Source organism: Vidua chalybeata, chromosome 5, assembly GCF_026979565.1.
Source record: "Vidua chalybeata isolate OUT-0048 chromosome 5, bVidCha1 merged haplotype, whole genome shotgun sequence".
NCBI classification, from domain to species: domain Eukaryota; kingdom Metazoa; phylum Chordata; class Aves; order Passeriformes; family Viduidae; genus Vidua; species Vidua chalybeata.
Genome location: NC_071534.1, coordinates 37,728,279 through 37,749,414, shown reverse-complemented (window position 1 = coordinate 37,749,414; position 21,136 = coordinate 37,728,279). Strand labels below are relative to the sequence as shown.

Below are 21,136 nucleotides of genomic sequence, written 5' to 3'. Positions count from 1 at the left end.
TGGCTAGGTCAGGAAAGTGAGTGATTACTGGCAAAGCACTTTAATCTACATTAACAATTCTGCAATTCTAAACATACTGTGCATTGTACTAATCTCTGATATTCTTAGTATTATGTGTAAATACCTTGGGGTTCGTTGTGATTTTAACACATAGCAGAAGTATTTCCTGAGGATGAAAAAAGTGCTACATTTGAAAGCATGAAAGCTTAGATGGCACAAGGCATGATGACAAACCTGCTTGTATTGCCCAGGGTCCTTTTCAGATTAATTGTATTGTGTGTTTTAAAATTGATTTCCATAAGACCTCTTGTAGACACTGTGGTGCCCAATGATGAGGCTGAGGCAGGGCAAGGGCAGCAGAGTGACTGGAAGTCATTTGCTGCTTCTCTTCTTACTTGCTATGTGACTTTTGGACTGTCTTCTGGTCCCAGTCCACACTGGGATAGCTGTTCCTTCAAAGCAAGTTAAGGAGATATGTTTGTTGGGGTAGGAACTTGATGTTTCTTGGCACATTGCTCTGTATGCAAGATCCGGTTGGCATCAGTTGCATATGTTCAAGCACCTCCAGTCCTGTGGACAAAAAATATCTCTTGTAAGAAAAATTTCCAATTCTTTGTGTCAAACATCACCATTTTGAAGGTGCCTGCTGTCCATCTCACATTGGAACCTTCTGTCTCAGCCTACTGAAAAGAATAGTGCTGGATATACTGGGTTGTGAGCAGAGAGGTGAGCTCTCAGACTTTCAGAGGAAAGCCTGCAAACTTCTGAAAGAGCTGTCCTGCAATGCACACTGTGTTTTGTTTCAGTCGTGTCTCACTGCTGTGGCCTTGTTTGCATTCCACTATGATTCTCTTACCTCAGCAACCCACAGAAACACTGCATTGTGTGTCTGATTTGGTGGTTTGGTTGCTATTTTTTAATACATATTACTTACTCCCACTCTTCAAATCATGTAAAGCTGCAGGTGTGGCATGGTTTGGTTATCTGAGTAAGGTGATGCCAAATTCTCTTCATTTATTTCTCTTTGCTAGCTTCTTACAGTTAAGAGGAATAAGCCTAATTTTCTACATACATTTGTCCTTTGTTTTCCCAAGGGAGAAGGAAATACATAGTGACACAGATTCATAATGAAATTTTAAACCAGTGGCTTGGGGCTCACAAATCAAGATTAACAAAATCCTCTCTTTCTTTGCTTCAGAAGCTTTTGTGAGTGGATCCCGCAGCTGGTTCTCTGAGCAAAAGGCAAGAAAAAAATTGAATGGATGCAGCTCACTTGATTGGCAATCATATATTTAAATTTGTTGGAAATGCCTTTTGCAAAGGTCTCTGGAAGAAAGTAATGGCTACAGAGATGATATTTTGCTGAGAGATTAACTCCCCAAGTTAAATATCAAAATTGGTATCCAAAGACCGGCAGTAGGTATATGCCTGGCATGGCAGTATGTGATTCTAAGGAAAACTCAAAATCCTAACATTTTGTCTTCTGTCTCATCCCATCCCTCACTGATTTAGAAATGTCTCTGTAATCTCTGTACTTGATTGTGGAAGCTGGGGATTTCCCTCTAGCAGATTATTCACTGATTTCCTCCTTGGCTTTGCAGATTTCCAGATTTTGTAGTGTTCTCTGAAACATATTTGCAGCCAGAGCGGCTGCTTTTCCCAAAGCCATCTGCAGAGTTGGCTTTTGCATTTTATTCAATATTTATATGCCATTGCTTTGAGGAATTTTGTTCTGGCATGCTGTCTACTGCTCCACTTCAGTAAGACCTGCCTTCTCTTTCATGTAGTGCAATTAAATCAATTTGTTTATACAGTATCTCTCTCTGTTAGTTTCTTACCCTCATTTTAAAAGTTGTAGCAATAGAAGCATTTTTTTTGTGCCTTTTTTCCTGCTTTTGTGTTTCTGTGTTGCCAGTAACAGACAAGATTTCACAGAGTTAGAAAATATAGCTGTTGAATGAACAGCTTAATTCAAACTCAGAGCAGATGAGGGATGTCATGGGAGAATCCAGGGGCATTTTAGAAGATCTTTACCCATAATCTCTGCTTTGACAGGGGTCCAACACAGACTGATGGATTTGAAGGGCTGTTTTCAACTCAGCTCTTCAGTAGGCATGGCAGCATGCAGGTTGGGAAGTGCAGTGATGAGGTAGCACAGGTCTCAGTTTCCAGACTTGCACTTCCAAGAGGGATTTGTCCTAGAACAGAACAAAGACATCTGTAAGGTGTGAGAGTGCAGAGCTCTCCATGCATCTGCTGCCGTGGCACAGCCTGATATGCCCACCCAGCCCTGGTGCTGCTGTCTGGGGTTTCCCTGTCTGCAGTTTGCTTCTTGGGAATGCTCCTCGCTGAGCCAGGCTGTGGTGTCATGCCCACAGGAGCAGGTGTGTCTACAGAGGGCTGATATACAGCTCAGCTCATTTCACACACAACACAAAAGCATCCATCAAGCGTGTGTTATCCCATCAGAGTCCAGCTGGGAAATGTGGAAGGGGAAACACTGGTCAATGTTTAAAACCTTTTAATAGATAAAGTGGTAGAGCTTCAGTATTCTTGAGTAAGTGTCTAATGCAGTTTGCTAATCCTTAATTGAAAAATGAAAACAATTTAAAATTGGCAGTGGGGCTGGTCCAACAGAGGGACAGTGTGGATTGCCTGTGAGCAGAAGGGAAGTGCTGTGCAAGCATCTTTGCTCAGCACAGCACTGCAAATATGGGAGCTGCCTGTCAAATCAGGGCTTCTGCAAACTTTAGTCTAAATGGCCAAAGTATCAAGAACAAACACATGGAAGAGGAGACACCTAAAGCAGTGTTTAATCAGAAAAGAAAAGCACTCATGCCATGGCTTATATTTCAATAATCAGATGAGAGAAATCACAGCTGAATTTCTAATTATGACACCTATTATATCATGCAAATATGGTCTTTCAATCCCTGACAGAAATCCCATAGCCAGAGTTATCGAAAAATCAGCTTATTCCCACATGTGGTTTTCTCTGAGAATCAAAGCCTGTTTGGTTTGGGTTTTTTTTCCCCCTCAGCGTGGAACAGCTGCTGTTCCTCCATTAACTTTCAATCAGAAACCAACCACTTCCCATTCTGGCATTTTAAGAGGCTGCTATGCTGATCTGTCAAGCTAACAATCTTTGCTGCAGAAAGCATGAGCAGGAAAACCTCTGAGGGAATATGCATGCAATTAATCATACTGCCTTGTCAGGTCACAGACCCACTGAATGAATCAGCCCCGAAGTTTGGTATTTGAGAGGCTGCACAATTCCTCTTCTGGTTTGATAGGGGAGCCCGAATGCTGCCCTTGCTTGCACTGTGCGTAATTCACAGCTTTTTGGTGGTCTAATGGTTTGAAGTATGGTAAGCCAAAAAATCACTCTGTGTGTATTGCATTCATGGTTGGAGATGCTATAAAAAGGAGAATAGCTTATTACACTATATAGCTGTAATTTGCATGTAAAATTATATTATAAAATGTGTTGGCATGGCTGTAAAATTGCATACACACCTACAGTACACAGTCTCCAAACAGCACATACATCAATCAATCAAAAATAACTCTACCAGAAATTCCATAATACTTCTGACACTGTATTAAAGTAAAATGAAGCAAACTCTGTAATTTAATTTAATGAGCTAATGGAGCTCAAACCTTACTTTTAATAATATAACTTGTTCATAATGTTTCAGCTAGCATAAGTTCTATCCTTGTTTTTATTTGCATGCCAATTGCCATTCACTAAAAGCAGTTGGAAAAAAAAATCAAGCTGTAAGCTCTTTCACATAATTGCTTGCTCAGCAGCTGAGAGTTTCTGGACAAAATATTTGGACCCCATACAGCAGAATCAATTCCTTTCCCCTCTTGCAGCAGGCTGCTTTGTCTCGTGGTACCCACAGGAGAGGGAGCAGGGCAGCCACCCTCTCTCCACTGCTGAGTCCATCCAACAGCACCCCTAGGATCTAGCATCTCTAATATCTGGCATTTGCCAGGGGCCTGGATATCAGGAGCACTGCCAGGGTGTGGGGCAGTGGGGGAGGGAGCATGACCCAGGGGCATCAGGGAGAAAGTTCCCGCCTAAGGCAAAAGGGAAATGTTGGAAGGGGCATGGGTTTGGCAAAGAATGAAATCTTCTATGGAATCCAAAGGGATGAACTATGTTTTCCTGCACTATTCCTCTGAAGAATAATGTTTGAGACTATTAAAAAATTGCTATGAAATTTTCAGGAAATCTGTTCTTAGGTAGGGGGAGAGTAGTTTGGAAGGACCAAAGTATACAACAGTCAGCACAGCTAAACAGCAGGAAGCCTAGAGGCTTACTACTTTTTTCTGAAAAATCATGAAAAATGGGTCTGATACAAAAGGAAAAAATATATTGAAATTATGGAGTTATCTAGTGTCTCTTCCTTTTGATGGAACAATTTTAAATCCTTATAAAAAATACAGAGCATATATTATGAATCTGCGAGTATCTGGATAAGTGAATCACAGGCAGTAAACGATTCTACTGTATTAAACATAGTGTCCTCTGAACTTCCCTGCTTTTTTGCTAATGGAGACATGTACGAGAAGCAATACATCATGAGGAGCATTTAAAATATTATCTCAAGATCTTATTGATAAAGTTAATTTACTTCAGGCTGGCATCAACAGAGAACAGACTGAAAATGGGCTGCAGAATTGTCAACACAAAGCAATAATGAAGAGTGAGCTTCCAAGCACAGGTGTGGGATGAGGTGTCTCAGTAGCTTTCTTTTTTCATGATATTAAATGGCAAGATAAAGGGCAAATTAATTGCATTTTAAAAAATATGCCAGATCAGGAGATTTATGAGCTTCAGTTTCATGGGCAGGTGATTCAATAACAAATATAAGGAACTAAGAATACTAGCAGAATAATAAAATGTCTTGTCTATTCTTGGAAAATATAAATTAATAAATAAAGATAAAAGGTACAGACCAAACGTTTTGGTGGGAGGAAACATCTCAGCAAGAAAAACTGTGACTGTAAAGCCTTCAGACAGCTGCTAAAAACCACACTGCTGCTAGCTAACCCTGGGGTTTGATGGTATTTAGCTAATGTTTTGGGGCTGAAACTGTAGCCTTTTCTCCAGTAGCTGTCACTAGGTGACATTTTGGGGACATATGGGGATGCCATTTTTTTAACCTGTTTCAACCTGTTTTTTTCACATGTTTTGCTTAGAGAAATGTATTTCCCAATCTTTTTTGTGTTGAAATTTCTGGGAAGTTGAGAGCAGTGTTGCATTGTTTACAGCAATTTGGATGGGTTTTGGTGCCTGAGGAAGGATCTGAAGCAGGCAGAACCCAATGGAAATAGCCCCATCCTGTCTGGGTCCAGGTAAAGCAGAGTAGCAACTTCTACTGCCAGCTTCAAGCTCTGCTAATACGGCATCAGAACCATGACACTGATTTTTGTTTCCAAAAAGCAACACAATTCTGCTGCAAACCCATACTTGGCCAGAGGATGCCTGTCTAAACTCTTGCCAGGGTAAGGAAGTTTGCACAACTGGATGCAGCAAGCAGGACCTTGCTGGGGGTGAACATCTCAGTGTTCACTGGTGTCAATGTCAACAGGTTTGGGGCTAGGTGGGGTTTTCCTCCCAACTTATTTTGGGCATAAGCCATATATTCATGCACACAGGCTACTCAACAGTGACCTGTCTTCTTCATTGACAGGACATGCATGTGTGCCCACAGAATTCTTGCTATGCCAAGCAAAGCAAAATTGGAAATGGTTTAGGCAATACTCCATGTTTCAAGTCAGTTTTTAAATTATGCCTTGACCTATAGTGAAACTTTGTGGGAATGACTTGTTTTTGTTTAGAGTACCTATACAGATTTACAGCCGTTTTGCAGGAATAGGACAACTAATGCACAGTGGAAGCTCATTGCAGTCCTAACTATGCCTCAAAGTAAGATGGATTGGAAGTTCTTCCTTCCCTGCATCCTGCTTTTGGAGTGACGCAGGCATTCTTTGATTTCCCTCTATTGCTTCCTTGTTAAGCACCCCCTCTCCAGGCACACAAATACATATGTGTTGTGCAGTAAGTGTTTACCAAACTCATCATTATTCTGCATTCATGCACACTGAGCTGTCTTTCTCAATAATTAGCTTTGTAATGATCAAAGACATTCTGTACCGGCTAGCATTCCTCCTTGTTTTATTGTTCCTCCATCACTCCTCTCTAACTCTTCTTATGTTACATTTTCAAGGTTGCTTTTATTGACAGCCAAAAAAAGAGGCAAAATTAAAAATGAAAAGCCAGATTGGTTACCTTTATATTTATTTTGCAAAGACATATTAAAATGAACTTTTTTGTTGTTGTTGTTGTACATTCTGTGCTTTGCTAAATAACCTTGAAGACTGTGCTGCCAAGTCAAGAATGGCTATTAGCAGTACCCATTATGTAGTTCAAAAGTGTTCTGATAATTTCCATGTATATGTTTTTGAGGAAAAAACTACATAAGAGCTGCAGTCTTGTTGACAGTGAAGCATTCATTTCCTCTTTCATGAGAGTAAATTTCTGGCAAATGTATCATATTAAAATGTGCTCCGTCCTTAGATGAGGAAGAGGGCTGGTAGTAGAGTTATTAATTAGAGCTGGGTCTCCTCACAACCCCAGGAAGCCAGATTTTTTTACAGGAAGTTGAATTGCTACATGCAGAGGTTAGATTTTATTTTCAAATCTAGACAGTGAAACAGAGACAGATATGAACTGCAGGGATCCTGATTCCTTAACCCCTGCCTCAGAGACTAGCCCAGTTCCTGTCCTTTGCTGGAAATATCTGTGGGAAAATGCAGGTTTTGTGGAGCAATTTAGTGTTTCTGCACATCAGCAGCCCTAAAGTGCCTAAAGTGCTCTGGGAAAACCGGCTGTGCAGGCCAGGGTGTGAGGCTGTGAGTGGCAATGCTTGCTGCTACTTCACTGGATGCTAGCTTGACAATGAAGATGTGGTTCTCCATGTTGGCAGGGGTTGGTACTCACATATCTGAGGGAAGGGAGACAGCTTTTCCTCTTTTTTCCTCCCTCCCCCCGTTGCTTTATCCCTTACTGTTTCTCTGAACAATGCCCTCGCAGTTTGAACTAATTTTCTTTGAACTGCAGTCACTGCATAACTCATGCTTCTGCCTGTTATTCTATCCCTAAACATCTGCCATTATTTATCTGGATGGTTTAAACTCTTTATGTTCAATTTATTAATCTCTCTGAGAATTACCTCCAGCTTTGTGTGGAAATATGTTCAGCAGTGGAAACAGCTGCAGGGCTCCCCAGCTCCTCTTGTGAGGGATTCCATTACAAGGCGACCTCCACCATTCAGAGGGTGGGATTTGATGACTGTGACATTTTCCTGGACAGAGGCCATAGCCCCATCCAACACAAGCTAGAGCAATGTCTTTTACCACCTACATGTTGAGTAAAGATGCTCTTAATGCACATCCAGAGGCAAGTATCATTGGTGAACACCTTTCCTCAGTTACGCTGGCAAAAGAGCTCCTGTTCTATCTTGCTGGATGTGCTGCAGTAGACTCCCACCACACAGCACTCCTCCAGTGTGTCTGGAGCCAGGGCATTTGTGCTGCCAGCAGCTGCGACAGCTTGTCCTCACCCCCTTACATTTCAGATGTGTGCCAGGCTGAAATGCTTGCTTCAGGGCTCCGTATTTCCTATCATTGTCAGTTACCAAGGACCAGGTTAGGTCATACTACATTCTGTGGCAGATTAGACCAGCCACAATGGTCATGGAAAAACTTGATTTGGATACTTAATTGTGAGTATCAAGTTGAAGGCTGGAGGGCCACTCTTCCTTCTGCTTAAATGTCATTGCACAAGCAACCTTTGAAGTTCAATTACTTCAGGGCCCATATACCACCCAAATCTGTCTGTGTCTCTGCTGTAAGGTTTAAAATGCACCACTGTTTTCTCTAGCATCTTGCATGCCATCTGTTTTCCGAATCACTTTCCTCAGCTGCATAATTTAATTACTGAAGATAAGAACTAGAGGGGGGAGGATATGGAGAAAAATGGGGAATTTGTTTGTGAAGCCTCTGCATTCAGTTCTCCGTTTCAGTGTGTGGGTACTAGAAGATGTAAAGTGGCACTTCAGGAGCAAAGGGGACCTGGTCACACTAACAAGACTCTCAGCTTCCCCAGAAGGTTGATGCAGGGAACAAAGTCTCACCATGCCAGGCTTTTGTGTGCTTGGCGTAACACAGGGCAGGAACCACTATCCATCCTCCTCCTGCTGTCCAGAGCTTTTCCTTCACTTTCTCTGGTCCCTTCTTCTTCGAGGCTGGTCATACTACGACCAATGGGAAAGTCAGTGTTAGACTAGCCTTTTTCAAACCCATCATTCCTGTTTCTCATGGGGATAGGTGACAGTCTGGAGGCTGAGGTGAGCTGGAGTCTTATTTTCTGGGGTCTGCCTGGAGGGACTTGTGAATGGCAGATCATGTTTGGCCAGAGCAGCTGGACTAAGGGAGTGGGAAGTGGTCTCAGAAATGAAGAGAGTGATGTCTGACAGCTCATGTCCTGTGAGCCCATGGCTGCATAAAAACCTCTGAGTCTCTCCCCTGGAACAAGCTGGGGAGATTAAAAATAGCTATTTGTTTTTGTTGATGACAAGGTAATTTTAACACAGGTCACTTACCCAGTCTGCTGCACTGAGTGGCAACATGCAGAGATGTGATAACAAGTGGGCAGCGCAAGGGGTGGAAAAGAAGAGGTGGGAGAGAGCCACTTCCCTGGGGACAGCAGCATCCCACACAGAGAATTCCAGTGTGGCTTTCCCTAGTGAGGAAGGAGAAGTGGGCATCCCCTTGGTGCAAGGACCTCATGGGAGAGGTGAGTGTGCTCCTGCACTGTGTGAGCTCGTCAGCTCAGCCCCCTGCTCAGAGCACAACAGAGACTGTCCTCTGCGATCACACCATATGGTCCTTCACAGGCTTTTTTTTTCAGAGAAGGGGAAAGAAATAAAATATGTCACCACAATACTGCTGGAAGTCTTTGGTGGCTTTATCCTTCTTCTTAGCTGCCTTCCTATCCTAGCATAGATATATGTGTGTTTTTCCCTACTGAAATGGATGGATTTTCCCTAGACAAGAACAGAAAAAATTTACTCACCATCTTTTCTCTCTTTTCTTCTTTTTCTCTCATGGACTCAGTGCAATAAGATGTTTAGATCTAATCCCAGCAAAGAAAACACAAATCCATGGTGAAGAATATTGCCAGGTCAAGGATCTGAAATACATACTTGACACTAGCACTTCTTTTTGGTTTTTCTCTTCTCCACTTTTGTAATTGAAAGCTCTGGCATTTTAGAAGCAAGATTTCACCCTGGGAACTGCTGGAGGATGCTGGGGGACTTCCTTGTTCACCAGAATGTTTACAGAAAATTTGTCACAGCCTGACCAGATCTAATTGGCTTGATGTGTAAAGAAACAGGCTCCTTGGATATTTTTAGTACTCTTCAACCTTTCTAGCACAGAACTGTTGGGCATTAATTAAATCCAGTTGTCTGACAGTTCATTCTTTCAAAGCTGTATTCTCACAAATAATTTGGCTCCAGGTGTCTTTTATATCCAATGATAAGACAACAGGATGCTGGCATTTATCATGTGTGGTGTCTTGAGCATATATTTTCTGATGTTTGATACTTTGGACATTATATATCTCTTTATTGCCTTTGCAACTATCCATCTTTTTCTCCTAGTGGTTTCATTACTGCAACTTTAGTCATTGACCGGCAGGAGAAATGCCCCCAATTAACACATGGACCTTTCTGTAGCTGTCTTTTATTTGTACAACATTTTTTCCGTAGCTAAGATGCATAGAGCATTCTGAACATCTTCACTTTCCTTTCTGCATCCAATTATTTTTTCTCTGTGTTTTTACAGTGTAGCTCCATTCATACCAAACCTATTTGGGTAGCTTTACTACAGGCCATATGGTCTCTATTTGATTTTCCAGGACATTTGGGTGCTCTTATCCAGAATGCCCCATGTCTCTTCTTTAATTTCAAGATTATTTACTCTCTGTGGTATGGAAAACAGAATTGGAGGGCCTTCTTCCTGTGCTGGCCGCACTACAGCCTCAAGCTCAATTTGGGCAAAAACCAGATACATTTATCCCATGTATCCAACAAGACTCAAGAGATTTTGTGATTAGTGGAAAGAGTTAATTTTTTTAAATTCTAAAAAATTTAAAAATTCTATTACTAAGTTTCCAAAGTAAAAATTTCTCAGCTAGGAGACATGGATTTAGAAAGAAAGAAAGAAGTACCAGATCAAAGCCAAATTTATGCTCCTGATAACTCACCAAAGGGCAGGTTTTTTATACAGTGTTAGAGTAGCTTCATATTCAGCTTTCTTCTGCCCAAGTTTTGGACCTATGAATGAGGATGCACTTGGACATTGCTTAGTAAGACATGGATAGTTTTAATGCTTTGTACAAACCAGCCCAGCCTAGACAGATACACAGAAAAACATCCATGAGATACAATCTTTGAAAAGGGGCTGCTGGGAGACACGGATCCCCAGAAGGGGGTTCACTCAGCTCACCCCTTTATGCCTGCCCTATCCTTTGGAAAGAACAGTTCCTCTTATTGAAAAATGGGTTAAGATTTGCAGGGGCAGAAATATCCAGGTTTGGGCCCCTTCCTGTCCTGAGAGGACTAAAATTGCAGGTCTCAGGTGTCCCCTGTGAACAAGGTTGTGTGGCCTCATGGATGTTGGGAAATCTCTGCCTTTATCCTTGGTAAGAAGTAGCTGCTCCACTTGTTACTGGTTTGGTTTGGCACATCAGCAAGAAACCACCAAAGGCAAGCAAGGACACTGTGTGATTTGGCAGGGATTTTGGCATGAGTGTGCAAAAAGCTGTGTAGAATGATGTCTGGCCAAGCTGCCACAGCACTTGCCAGCAGTGCTTGGAGCCTGGCATTCAGCTGCTGCACAAGGCCATGGCTGCTGTCCTCTCGGCCTGGCTCTTGGCATTGAGCTCATGCTCTGGGCATCTGGAGTGTACAGATCCCTGTGAGCCTTGGGATGGGGGCACTGGTAGAGCTGGTGTGTCCCCATCATGCGCCTCTGTGGTCCTCACCATGCACTGTGGCCCCACAGCTCAGTGACTGAAGCTCTCAGCATGGAGGGAGGAACACACCAGTGCTGAATCCCAGCTGGGCTACCTCACAGTTTCCTCTCTCCTTCAACCCTGAAGCTATGTGCACCCACCTGGAGCACTCTGTTGGCTAGGACATGCTTCTGCCACCCTTTCTGACTGGGAATTTGAGTCAGGAGGGGTGGGGAGGGCATCCTGCAATTGGACTTGGAGCAAAACCTCCCTGTGCTGATCAGTGAGAGCCCTCAGGGGAATGTTAGCGTCTCTGGGGGGCCCTGGGACCTCTGCAACAACAAAGCTGTGGGTGCTGAGGTGATGTTTTCCCTGGAGACTTAAAGGCTTTGAAGTCCACAAAATGCTTTGCCCTCCTGGACCAAGGTGCCTTTGTGCCTGCTCCATGCTGCTGACTACTACTCCCGATCTCTGCAAGCTGGATCCAGCTCTCATCCCAAGGAAAGCTGTTCACTGTAGCGAGGTTCTGCACGATGCAGTAAGCACTCAGCTGGGGTATAAAGAGGATGCCAGGCACCTGCAGGAGCCAGACCCCAAGAAGATACAGCTTTGGCCTGAGGAGAACCAATAGCAGGTCAGTTCCAGGTGGAGGCCATGGGTGGCTCAGTGACCAATCCAGCTCAGCCATGCCACAGCTGCCTCCCGACCTGCCCACGGCCTGTGCAGCCATTGCAGAGCATCCCCCAGCCCCACAGAGCACTGACCCTGGGAACAGGAGAAGGGCTTCTTGCTTTTGGAACATCTCCACAAATTAACTGAAGTGCTTTTTCCCCTCTTTCTCTGCTGTGGTGTTTTTGTTGTTGCTGATGTTGTTGTTGTAGTTTTTACCACTCCAGGTTGGGAGTGGTATTGTACCAGAGTGATGTGCAAAGCCTTGGCTAGTAACATCTGAAATTTTCACTTGTGGTATTTGCTGACATACCAACATTGCTACATCCTGCCTGCCATAAGATGGCTAAGCAGCTATTTCTAGGGCATAACAAAGCAACTGATAGTGAAGACAGGCACAGACAGAAAACTGAGATTAGGGTACAGGAGGTGACTTTATCAGACAAAACCACCAGCTCATAGGTATGAAGGCCAGGTACAAATCAAGTGCATGTAAAAATATCAAAGTTAAAAACTAGATTCTGGGGATATTTTAACAAGAATCAACCACTGTGCTCTTGCTGAACTAGAAGAAGCTCTTTAGTTTCCTTGCTGTACCTTGTCAAAACATTCTTATCTACCCTTGTCTGCAATGTTGGCTTTGTTTTTCTTATGTGGAGATATTAACTGCACATTATTTTATCTTTATCACTTCTCTTTTGTGTCTACATTGGTTTTAGGATAGAGCAGAACTCAGAGATAAACTTTTATATCACAAAGAAAAAATCTCACAACTGCCTCCGCCTTCGCTGCACATCCTCTCAGCAAATAGTTCACAGTACAAGTCAATAAATCATCCTTTAAGTAAACTTGTCTTAAACACTTCTGATGACCAATAAGGAGTAACTGAGACAGAGCATTAGCAGTAAATACGCTACTGCCAAGCACCCTGACCCCACAAGGATGGTTATGCTAATGGTTTTTAAGACCTGTGGAGAGCAGGAGGAGAAGAAATACATTTGTTAAAAAGCATGGCTCAGATCCTCGAGGGGCAGGCAGTGATGGAGCTGCAGTGCGGTGCTAATTGGTACAACTGCCTGGAAAAATGTCTCTAAAATAACAGGCACTCAAGTTCCAGACCCGCAGTGGTTTCAAATATCCACTGTGTAACCAAGACAGTATCTGGCTTATTAAAGGAGGGCACAAAAACAGGGAGAAGAGAATAATGGTATCTTTCCACATGGGCACTAATCTGACCAGCGGGCAAAAAGAGGCCAGAGCCTCTTTTTCCCCAACAGGCTGAGGCTTCTGATGAATTTAATGTTCTCTGAAGACTGTCTCAAATGAAATCAAACTCACTTATGACCTTTTCTCTGAGCAGCAGGACAACAAAATCTATAATGAAAAGGCAGTCAAACAGAAGACAAGAATGTGATTTTTTTTAAATGAATGTTTTATTCATGAAGTATTTATAAAAATGTGTAAAATACACCCAAATAGATTTGATTTGTTGACTGTAGCTAAAAATATAAAAATATACTTAAATGCATAAATTAAATTGACAATAGTAGCATAGTTCTGTGTTCACACAGTGTTTGTTAGGAACACGATTATAAGTAATTATATTGCATATGAGCATGGAATAAGTACTGAAAATGTTTTTCAGACACTTTACTCCACGCACTGGCAAAGAATTTATGGCTAGCCACATTTCAAAACTGTGGGGTTTTCACTATAGTATACTGCCCCGCTCTAGAGCAATATATAACTTCCTAATGTTACTTCCTGATGTTACTTACAGTATTTCACTAGCTTTCAAATAAACCAAGAAACAACTAAACTGTCATGGATATTAGACTACCGGCATTGCTGACACTGTATATGTCCCAATTCCACAGTTTTTTCTCGATTAGCTAGTCCCTAGTCTCTAGTATTTCTTGCTAGCCTTAAAAAAAAAAAAATCCCAGTTTGAACCAGCTGTTGATCTGTGAGGTCACTGATAACAAACCAGTTTGCTTTGGCCATAGAGGTGCTACCAACAGGTCAAGAGTTTGATTTGGTCAGTGTGAGGGAGACAGTTGAGGGCACGGGGTCTACAGGAAGTTGCCCAAGTGCTCACCTGGGGTGAGCACTCATTTCAATTGAAAGTTACGGCATCCTGGGATTATAGCTCCCAGAGGTCACAGCTCCAGAGCCCAGACATCTGTGACAGGGCCATGAAGGAGTGGTGGCCAGTCTATATTGCATTTTATTTACACAAACTGTACGTCTGAAGTACTGAAAGAAATCTGAATTAGTTAGGCACCTGCCAAAGCACTCCTTGGACATGAAGCTGTGGCTGTGGTAGGCTGTATCTCTGAGTGTCAGATGCATTTCTCGGAGAGAGATGCTGATAGAGTGATTTGATGGCTATTGTTCTCATCCCTCTAGTCCATATATTAAATCCCAGGCTGAGGAGCACAACTAAGTGCTCATGTACTCCTATCTGTCTAGTGTTTAACTTTGTGCTTTCAAAGTCAAAGTGTAAATAACCATATACAATACATAATATAAACTTAAAGCTCACACATTTTGTTTTCTCTGTTCTACAACTGGAAGGAAATTCATAGCATATTATGGCACAAAATAATATTTCTGGCATTTTAGGCATTATTTATTGCTAAATAACTATAGCAGCAAAGAAAAATGTATAAAGTTGCACTTTTTGAGATCTTCACAGTATGCCTATTTCTCTCACCCACTTTTGTGTTCCATTAGTAACAAAAAATATCATTTATCAACTCCAGCTATATAAAATCTACTTTTTCCCCTACAATCGCTAGTGGATTTTGTAATTTTATTGCACAGATTAAAACATATTTATTACAATGTTTTTCATTATTAAATAACTTTCAATACAAAAATTTGAATTAACCGAAAAGCCCAACCCTGCAAGTGCTTCAGAAGTGGAATGGTATTTTCTTCAGGCAAGCATTCCAGTTGACTTTCATGAAAATACTCAGGTAGCTTTGTGGACAACGCAGAGATTCAAAGGATGGGCTCCAAGTGTGCAAATCTTAGCTTATGGATCAGCAACAACACTAGCCTTGCTTTCTAACATTATTATTGGGAAACATCAAGAAGGGAATTCTGAACATCATCAAGGACATTCAAAAGATGTCTTTTTCCTTAAGAGCTGTCTTTGTTCAGCACACAAGCTCTCTCAAATGTATTCTTGTTACATTAACAATTTCCCATCAGTCCTGTCATTCAGTTTAGAGGCACAGTAAATATAACTACTTATACTGATAAGTAGGTGTTGTATATTAAGAAAATGCTACATAGATACTTTTTTACTTTTTCTCAGTGGATTTACACTGGTTTCATATGAGCAGAATTGGCTAGAGAGCAGAACCAGAGCAATAATGTGTGTACACAGTCTCATGTGTGATCTACTTGGGCAGAAATGTAAAGCTGCTCAAGAGCATTGTGCTAGAGTGTTTAAGGTCATCTGTCATGTTATGAAGTGATGAGGAGGAAGAGGCTTATGAACTGTATCCATTATTAGCTGAGAGAAAAGATGAAACTAGCTGTCTGCTATAACATCACTTTGGGTACACATGTACGAACTCTGTAGCTGCAGACAAAGGAGCTGAGAATGATAAAATAAACTGCAGAATGATGTGTGTCATTCTGAAAATGATGAACAACACACGTACAGAGCATACAATCAGACTTTTGCCCTCAGATCATATAGTATTGAGTGAGCTCCATTTCCCTCAGCATTAAAAAATGACACGGTGCTATAGAGTGTGAGATAATTTATAGGGTACACTTGGTGTGTGTTAACAGTGTAATTGTACTGCTGGTAACTAACATGCTGATCTTCGTTCCTTGGCTACCCCTGCAAAAAAGAAAGGACCAAATGCAGTGCATGTAACACAACAGCAATTTTCACAATGCCTTAAGTGCAGAAGTTATTAGCCTGATCAACAGTCAATCTAAAGCTGCCATGCTTGTTTGTCCTTGCTTGCTAACCTAGCCATCTAGCAAAGGAAATAGAGAAAAAAAAGCATCTGCAGAAAATGTTCACATTTCTTTGTGGTTTTGATTAGACTTTCTTCTGTGAAAATGTCTTCCGCTCTAATACTAGTTCCCTTCTTCTTTGGTTTCCATTAAGAGTGGTGAATTTTAAGCTTTGTGTGGTGCCAAAGAGCATGTGCAGGAGGGAATCAGCAGTATTTTCATTCAGAAACACCTAAAAAAATAACCAAGTTTACATGTTCTGAGCAGCTGTGACAGTTGATTTGAAGGGCGGCTTCTGAGGCATGTGAGGGTATTTGGTCAAGAAAGGATGAGATTTCAGATGGAGTAGGAAGAGTGATTATCAGGCTGTTACCTTCTCTAGGAAAACTAGAATAACATGAATATGCACAGTCCTGCTGTGGCACTGGAGTTCCTCAGTTAGGCACTCAGTTTGTTACTTACTTATTCTCAGGCGGCCTTCAGAAACATTTATTTTTCTCCAGAACAGAAGTGGAATTTAGGCACTTGTCTTCAGCAATAAGCTAAGTTTTCTCTATGAAAAGTATGGGTAGATATATGAAAGAAGAACTATGAAGCCCTTCCTTCTTTTCGTGGTGGAACTGAACTGTGTACTGCCTCTTCACTATTTGTTTGAGGAGCATTTTATAAAGATAAGTAATAGCTCAACAGAGTGTTTAGACCCTTGAATGAGATGCCTCTTTTCAGAGGAGAGGCTGTGCATAATCCACTTGGCTGGGCAGGATACCTGCTCATGGCCTGTACTTCTTGCTGTCATTCAGTTCTTTTATTGATACAAAATTAAGTTTATATGTTTTGAATTTTAAACATGTTTTCAGTAATGAGCTCCTGCCTGGGGGCATAGGGGTTGGAACTAGATGATTTTTAATGTCTCTTCCAACCCAAAACATTAGATGATTCTATGATCAGGACAGCCCTGCCAGCCTATATTCTTTGATGAGCCTTTTTCCATTCCAACTGCCCCTGTGGCAGTGACATCAGGTAACATTCCACTGGAGAATTCTTTCTATGTAGACATGCTGGGGCCAAGCTGTCTCTTTGTGAAAGCAAGTGGCATGTAAAGGATACCAATACTTGGGGCAAAGTGCAGCTTTACTCCAGGTGAGTATACTGTGGGATACATACCTTTATATGTCTTTGTTTTAATATGTTTGCAATCTCTCTACTTTTTTAAGAGAGTACAGCATGGTACATTGTTTCTGATGAGCTATGGAAGCTGCCAGACTTCACATCCTCACAGGTCTGTTAACACAAATGTCTGAGGAGTGTCTTTGAACAACTTTCTTAATTAAAATTTTACACATGTGAAAGTGCATAGACTCAAGTTGTGGTCTGATTCTGCTCTCTTAAACCAGCGTAAAGAAATCAGGATGTGACCTGTCTCCCCTCAAAGTATTTGGTCAGAGAAAGGTCTGCTAGACTTCACTGCAGTGCATGTTGTTTGATATTTTTCTACTATGTCACACTAGACTGAAACAGTTGCTTCTAGTGAGGTGAACCCTGTTTTGCTCAGTTGTTAATGAGTTCTGTAAAAGGTATGCCACTGTGATATGGGTTACTCCCATTTTTGTCAGATGTAAAGCGGTAAGTTTAAAGTGTAGAATAGCATTGTAATTCCTATACAGGACTACTGTTCCCTTGCTTAATAGTAGCTTATTTCATCTCACAAACACTGAATATTTTTAAAAAATGAGGTTCTCTGTATAGGACTTTTTCCGTGTCATGCCAATAGCGCCCCAAACGCAGTAGTCCTGTTAGCCATACAATTTAAAATAGTTTATGTAGAACAGTTTATAAAAACTGTGATAAGAAAAAATAGTATTATCTGAAGCATAATATTAATATAAACAATATAGAAAAAATACATATTTACATAATGCCAAAATACAATTATATACATTAATATCTATTACATTTAAATTATATATCTTTAAAAAAATCACCAGACCAATAAATTATACACAGTGTCAACCAAAAGGTCTGGCACCTTTCTGGTGCATGAAATACATACATTAAAAAAACCAAAACAAGATCCCTAGTTAACAAATGTGTTCACAAAAGCAGGTATCTCTAACATTCTTAGTGCCTTGAATAAACAGCATCTGAAAGCAAGGAAAAATGAGATTAGAAAAAGTAAACCAACACAGATTCAGCAGTGCTCTGAGAGGTACATGTGTGGCAGCAGGACTGGCTGGTGATGGATGTGGCAGCTAAAGTTCAGATCCTACCTCTGCTTGGACTCTCAATGTGTGAAACCTGGATACTTCAGTTCGTGGTCTCCTCCAAGCCTGCTCTACCTGTATATGACAACTCCGATTTCTACAGGCTAGATCAAGAAAATTATTTGGATTTCTTATGATATAATCCTAATTCCTAATGTCCAAATTTGTGGCATTACTGACATCCTTCTGTCTTGACCCTAAAAACTTCTACATCCCTTAAGAATTAACACTACCAAGGCACAAGGTCACCACTGCTTACAGCTTCTCCACACTGGTCCTCTGGCCATGGGCCCAGGAAGTGAAGGGCAGTGCTAGTGCCAGGTTTGCTACTCCTGCCACTCTCATCAGCAAGGGACTGGATGTAGGCTAGGAAAAGGAGCCTACAAGAATGGGGAGTCTGAGGAGAAAGAAAGAGCACAGCCTAGGGCACCTATATTTTCCAGTCAAAGCAGATGGGAGATCTCCCAAGGCTACCTATATTGTCAACAGCAGATGAAGGTGATGCAGACAGAAATTGAACTCCATGGATGACAGAAAAGCCCAGTGAGTGCTGTCAGTGTTCTCAGTTGCTTATGGATAGTGAGAGCATAAAGGTAAGACAGGAGCAGGAAGTGATGTTATAATAACTACTAAGGGAGAAAATAAAGACACAACTGCAAGAATGAAAAAAGCAGAGGGAACAAATGAAGGTCCAGGAAGTAAATAAATATCAATAGTTAAAGACAGCAAAATTCCCCCTCAATTATACTGTCAGTGAGCTACTACATTTGACACATTTTACAATTTGATAAACTTGCAGTTACCTCTGTGATACTCTGGATTCACATTTTCATATATTGGAAATAAGGGATTTTCTTGTTCACTGCGAAGTTTTCTGGCTCTTAGCATGTCTCTCACACATTGATGTAGATACACATATTGACACTGCAAAAGATTTGTTTTTAAGACACTGAGGAATTTTGTAATTTAATTTTCTGTACTGCGAAAAATCTTTACAAGCTAACCCCCTCAAAAAATCAAGGGTGGTGTTAAAAATTAAAATATCATTCTAAAATTAATCTCCTTTTCACACTAGTAATATAGTAAACTTTTGTGATCACCTGTCTTTAGAAATAATACCAGTAAAACATAAATGAACATAGCATGTTTTGGCAGATCATGCCATTAGTGAAAGCTTTAGCAACTGCAAAGTGCAATTTCACATGGTGCTGTGTTGGATAGATACTACTTCTGAATACTTTGGTATAAAGTATATGTAGAAGAATTAATATGCACAGGGAAGCATGTAGGAAAGACAAACAATTTCCTGATTTTTCTTTTTATTCTGAAAAGAGATATTTTCCACAGAATTTTATAATAACATATAAATATTTCAGACAACCGTGAGAAACCTAAATCTCTGAAAAAATCAGAAAAATCTCTGAAAAAACTATTTTTTTCAGATCCAGCATAAGTTCTAAGATTGTTTCTGATTATATAGCAAATGACAGTCTTTTCATAGAATGGAGCTAAGAGGACATCCACAACCAAAGTAAGGAGGGTCAGCATGTTATTAACTGTTGATTACTCACCAAACTATCTTGACAGAACAGATTATTCAACTTTCATGCTTTGCTACTCTTTGTGTTTTATGACATAGGTCATAATAGTCTTTTGATTAGTGTAACATGGTACCCCAAAAGTCAGGCCGAGCATGTTTATATATCAAGGTGTACCTTTTTAACATTATCTCAAATACATAATTTCTTCAATAAGTATATATATTTTCTCCCCTCACATCTTTGGCCATTGCTCTGTGTCTTTCTCTCAGTGCTCTGGCTCTGGGAAAGTGAGGATATCTGCCTTTATGCACATGCAGCTGCTCTCTCTGTGGAGCAGAACCCTGCACCCCACCCACCAACATGACGGAAAGTTGGCCAAGCATGGAGACTTTTTTTGGCAAAGACATTTTTCACCTGGAATGGTTACAGCTGCTGTAGCATGCTGCCTTTTGAGCTGATGCACGGAGTTTTCCCTTGCCTGTCTCCACCTCCAGTCCCTTGTCTTAAACAATGTTGAACCAAGTCTGAAGCAGAGGTATTGTTTTATTGCTGCTGTTTTTTTGTGACTGAATATTGTCAAGTATGATGGTACTGTGGCCTTTGACTTTTGTGTGGATCTGGCTGCCTTTTGACTTAGACGTAATGTCAAGCTCATGCCAAAGGCAGGTTTTGTATCACACAACTTTAGTTGTTTGTAAGTCAAATTTAGGCTCTTGAGGTAGTTGCCTCTTTTTTCCAGCTAAGGAAAAAGAGCCCTCCTCCTGAGATGTCTGTCTGCCTTTGCAGACTATGGATTGTGGGAATGTAGGAGGATCTGTCTCTGACGATGCAGAGACTAGGCTGGGAACCTGTCTCACCTCCAACAGAAGGTCTTCTGCGATTAAGATATTTCCAGGAGTCCCTTAGTTTTGTGTTCCCAGCTGGGCCTTTCTTTATACCCATATGAGACTTTTACATCTATCAGAAAATGCTGTCACTGACATATTGGTTTCCAATTTGCAGCAAAGAGGTCCATTAGTATCAAGTTACAGGCAGACACATCAAACTTGTTCTCATTCTTCTATTAACGGTTCACAGGGAAAATGTACAGAGTAACTCCACAAAACACCTTTATTAAATCAGCTCCTAAATGTTTAGCTCCTATCAGTATAACATTATTTTCTTGCCATTTAAAAGCACAGAAAGAAATACAAAACTTTTATTTTACAAATGTACTTGCTTTTCCATAGTATGTTAGGAGAATGCCAATCAACTTTCCAAAATCATTGTAATGAAAATGACAGAGCAGCTCAATAAAACATAAACTGCAAAGGCACAAGGTCACAGTGGCCAGAGTTTTAAAATTGCATACATCTAATTTTCTCTGTCCTGCATTCCTCTTTCCCATTATGTCAACCTATCTGTCTGGTTTAGGCTTGTCTTCCAAACCCATCCCTGAAGGACCTATCTTCACTTAAAGCTCATTCACTGGACTCCGCAGTGAAGCAACTGTGAGCTGTTAAGTGCCTGATGCATAATGCTGCTAGGGTGATTATAGGCCAGGGCAAAAAAAAGGAGAAATCTACAGGAATCATAACTGCAACTTGTTA

The 21,136-nt window shown here is 41.1% G+C and overlaps 1 protein-coding gene across 6 annotated transcripts in view; it reads right to left on the bottom strand.

The window, feature by feature from the left end:
• Nucleotides 1–13,172: 13,172 nt before the first annotated feature.
• The window catches only part of PTPRB (protein tyrosine phosphatase receptor type B), a 64,789-nt gene continuing 56,825 nt past the window's right edge, over nucleotides 13,173–21,136 (bottom strand). For 2 of the 6 annotated variants that reach the window (XM_053944356.1, XM_053944361.1), the window contains 3 exons: nucleotides 18,810–18,930; nucleotides 18,013–18,110; nucleotides 13,173–17,886 (listed from right to left, as the gene is read on the bottom strand). In XM_053944356.1, coding sequence (XP_053800331.1) covers nucleotides 17,824–17,886; nucleotides 18,013–18,110; nucleotides 18,810–18,930 — 282 coding nt within the window. In that variant the 3' untranslated portion in view covers nucleotides 13,173–17,823. The remainder of the gene's footprint in view (nucleotides 17,887–18,012; nucleotides 18,111–18,809; nucleotides 18,931–21,136) is intronic. The other 4 variants (XM_053944362.1, XM_053944360.1, XM_053944358.1 and 1 more) reach the window with 3 other exon arrangements.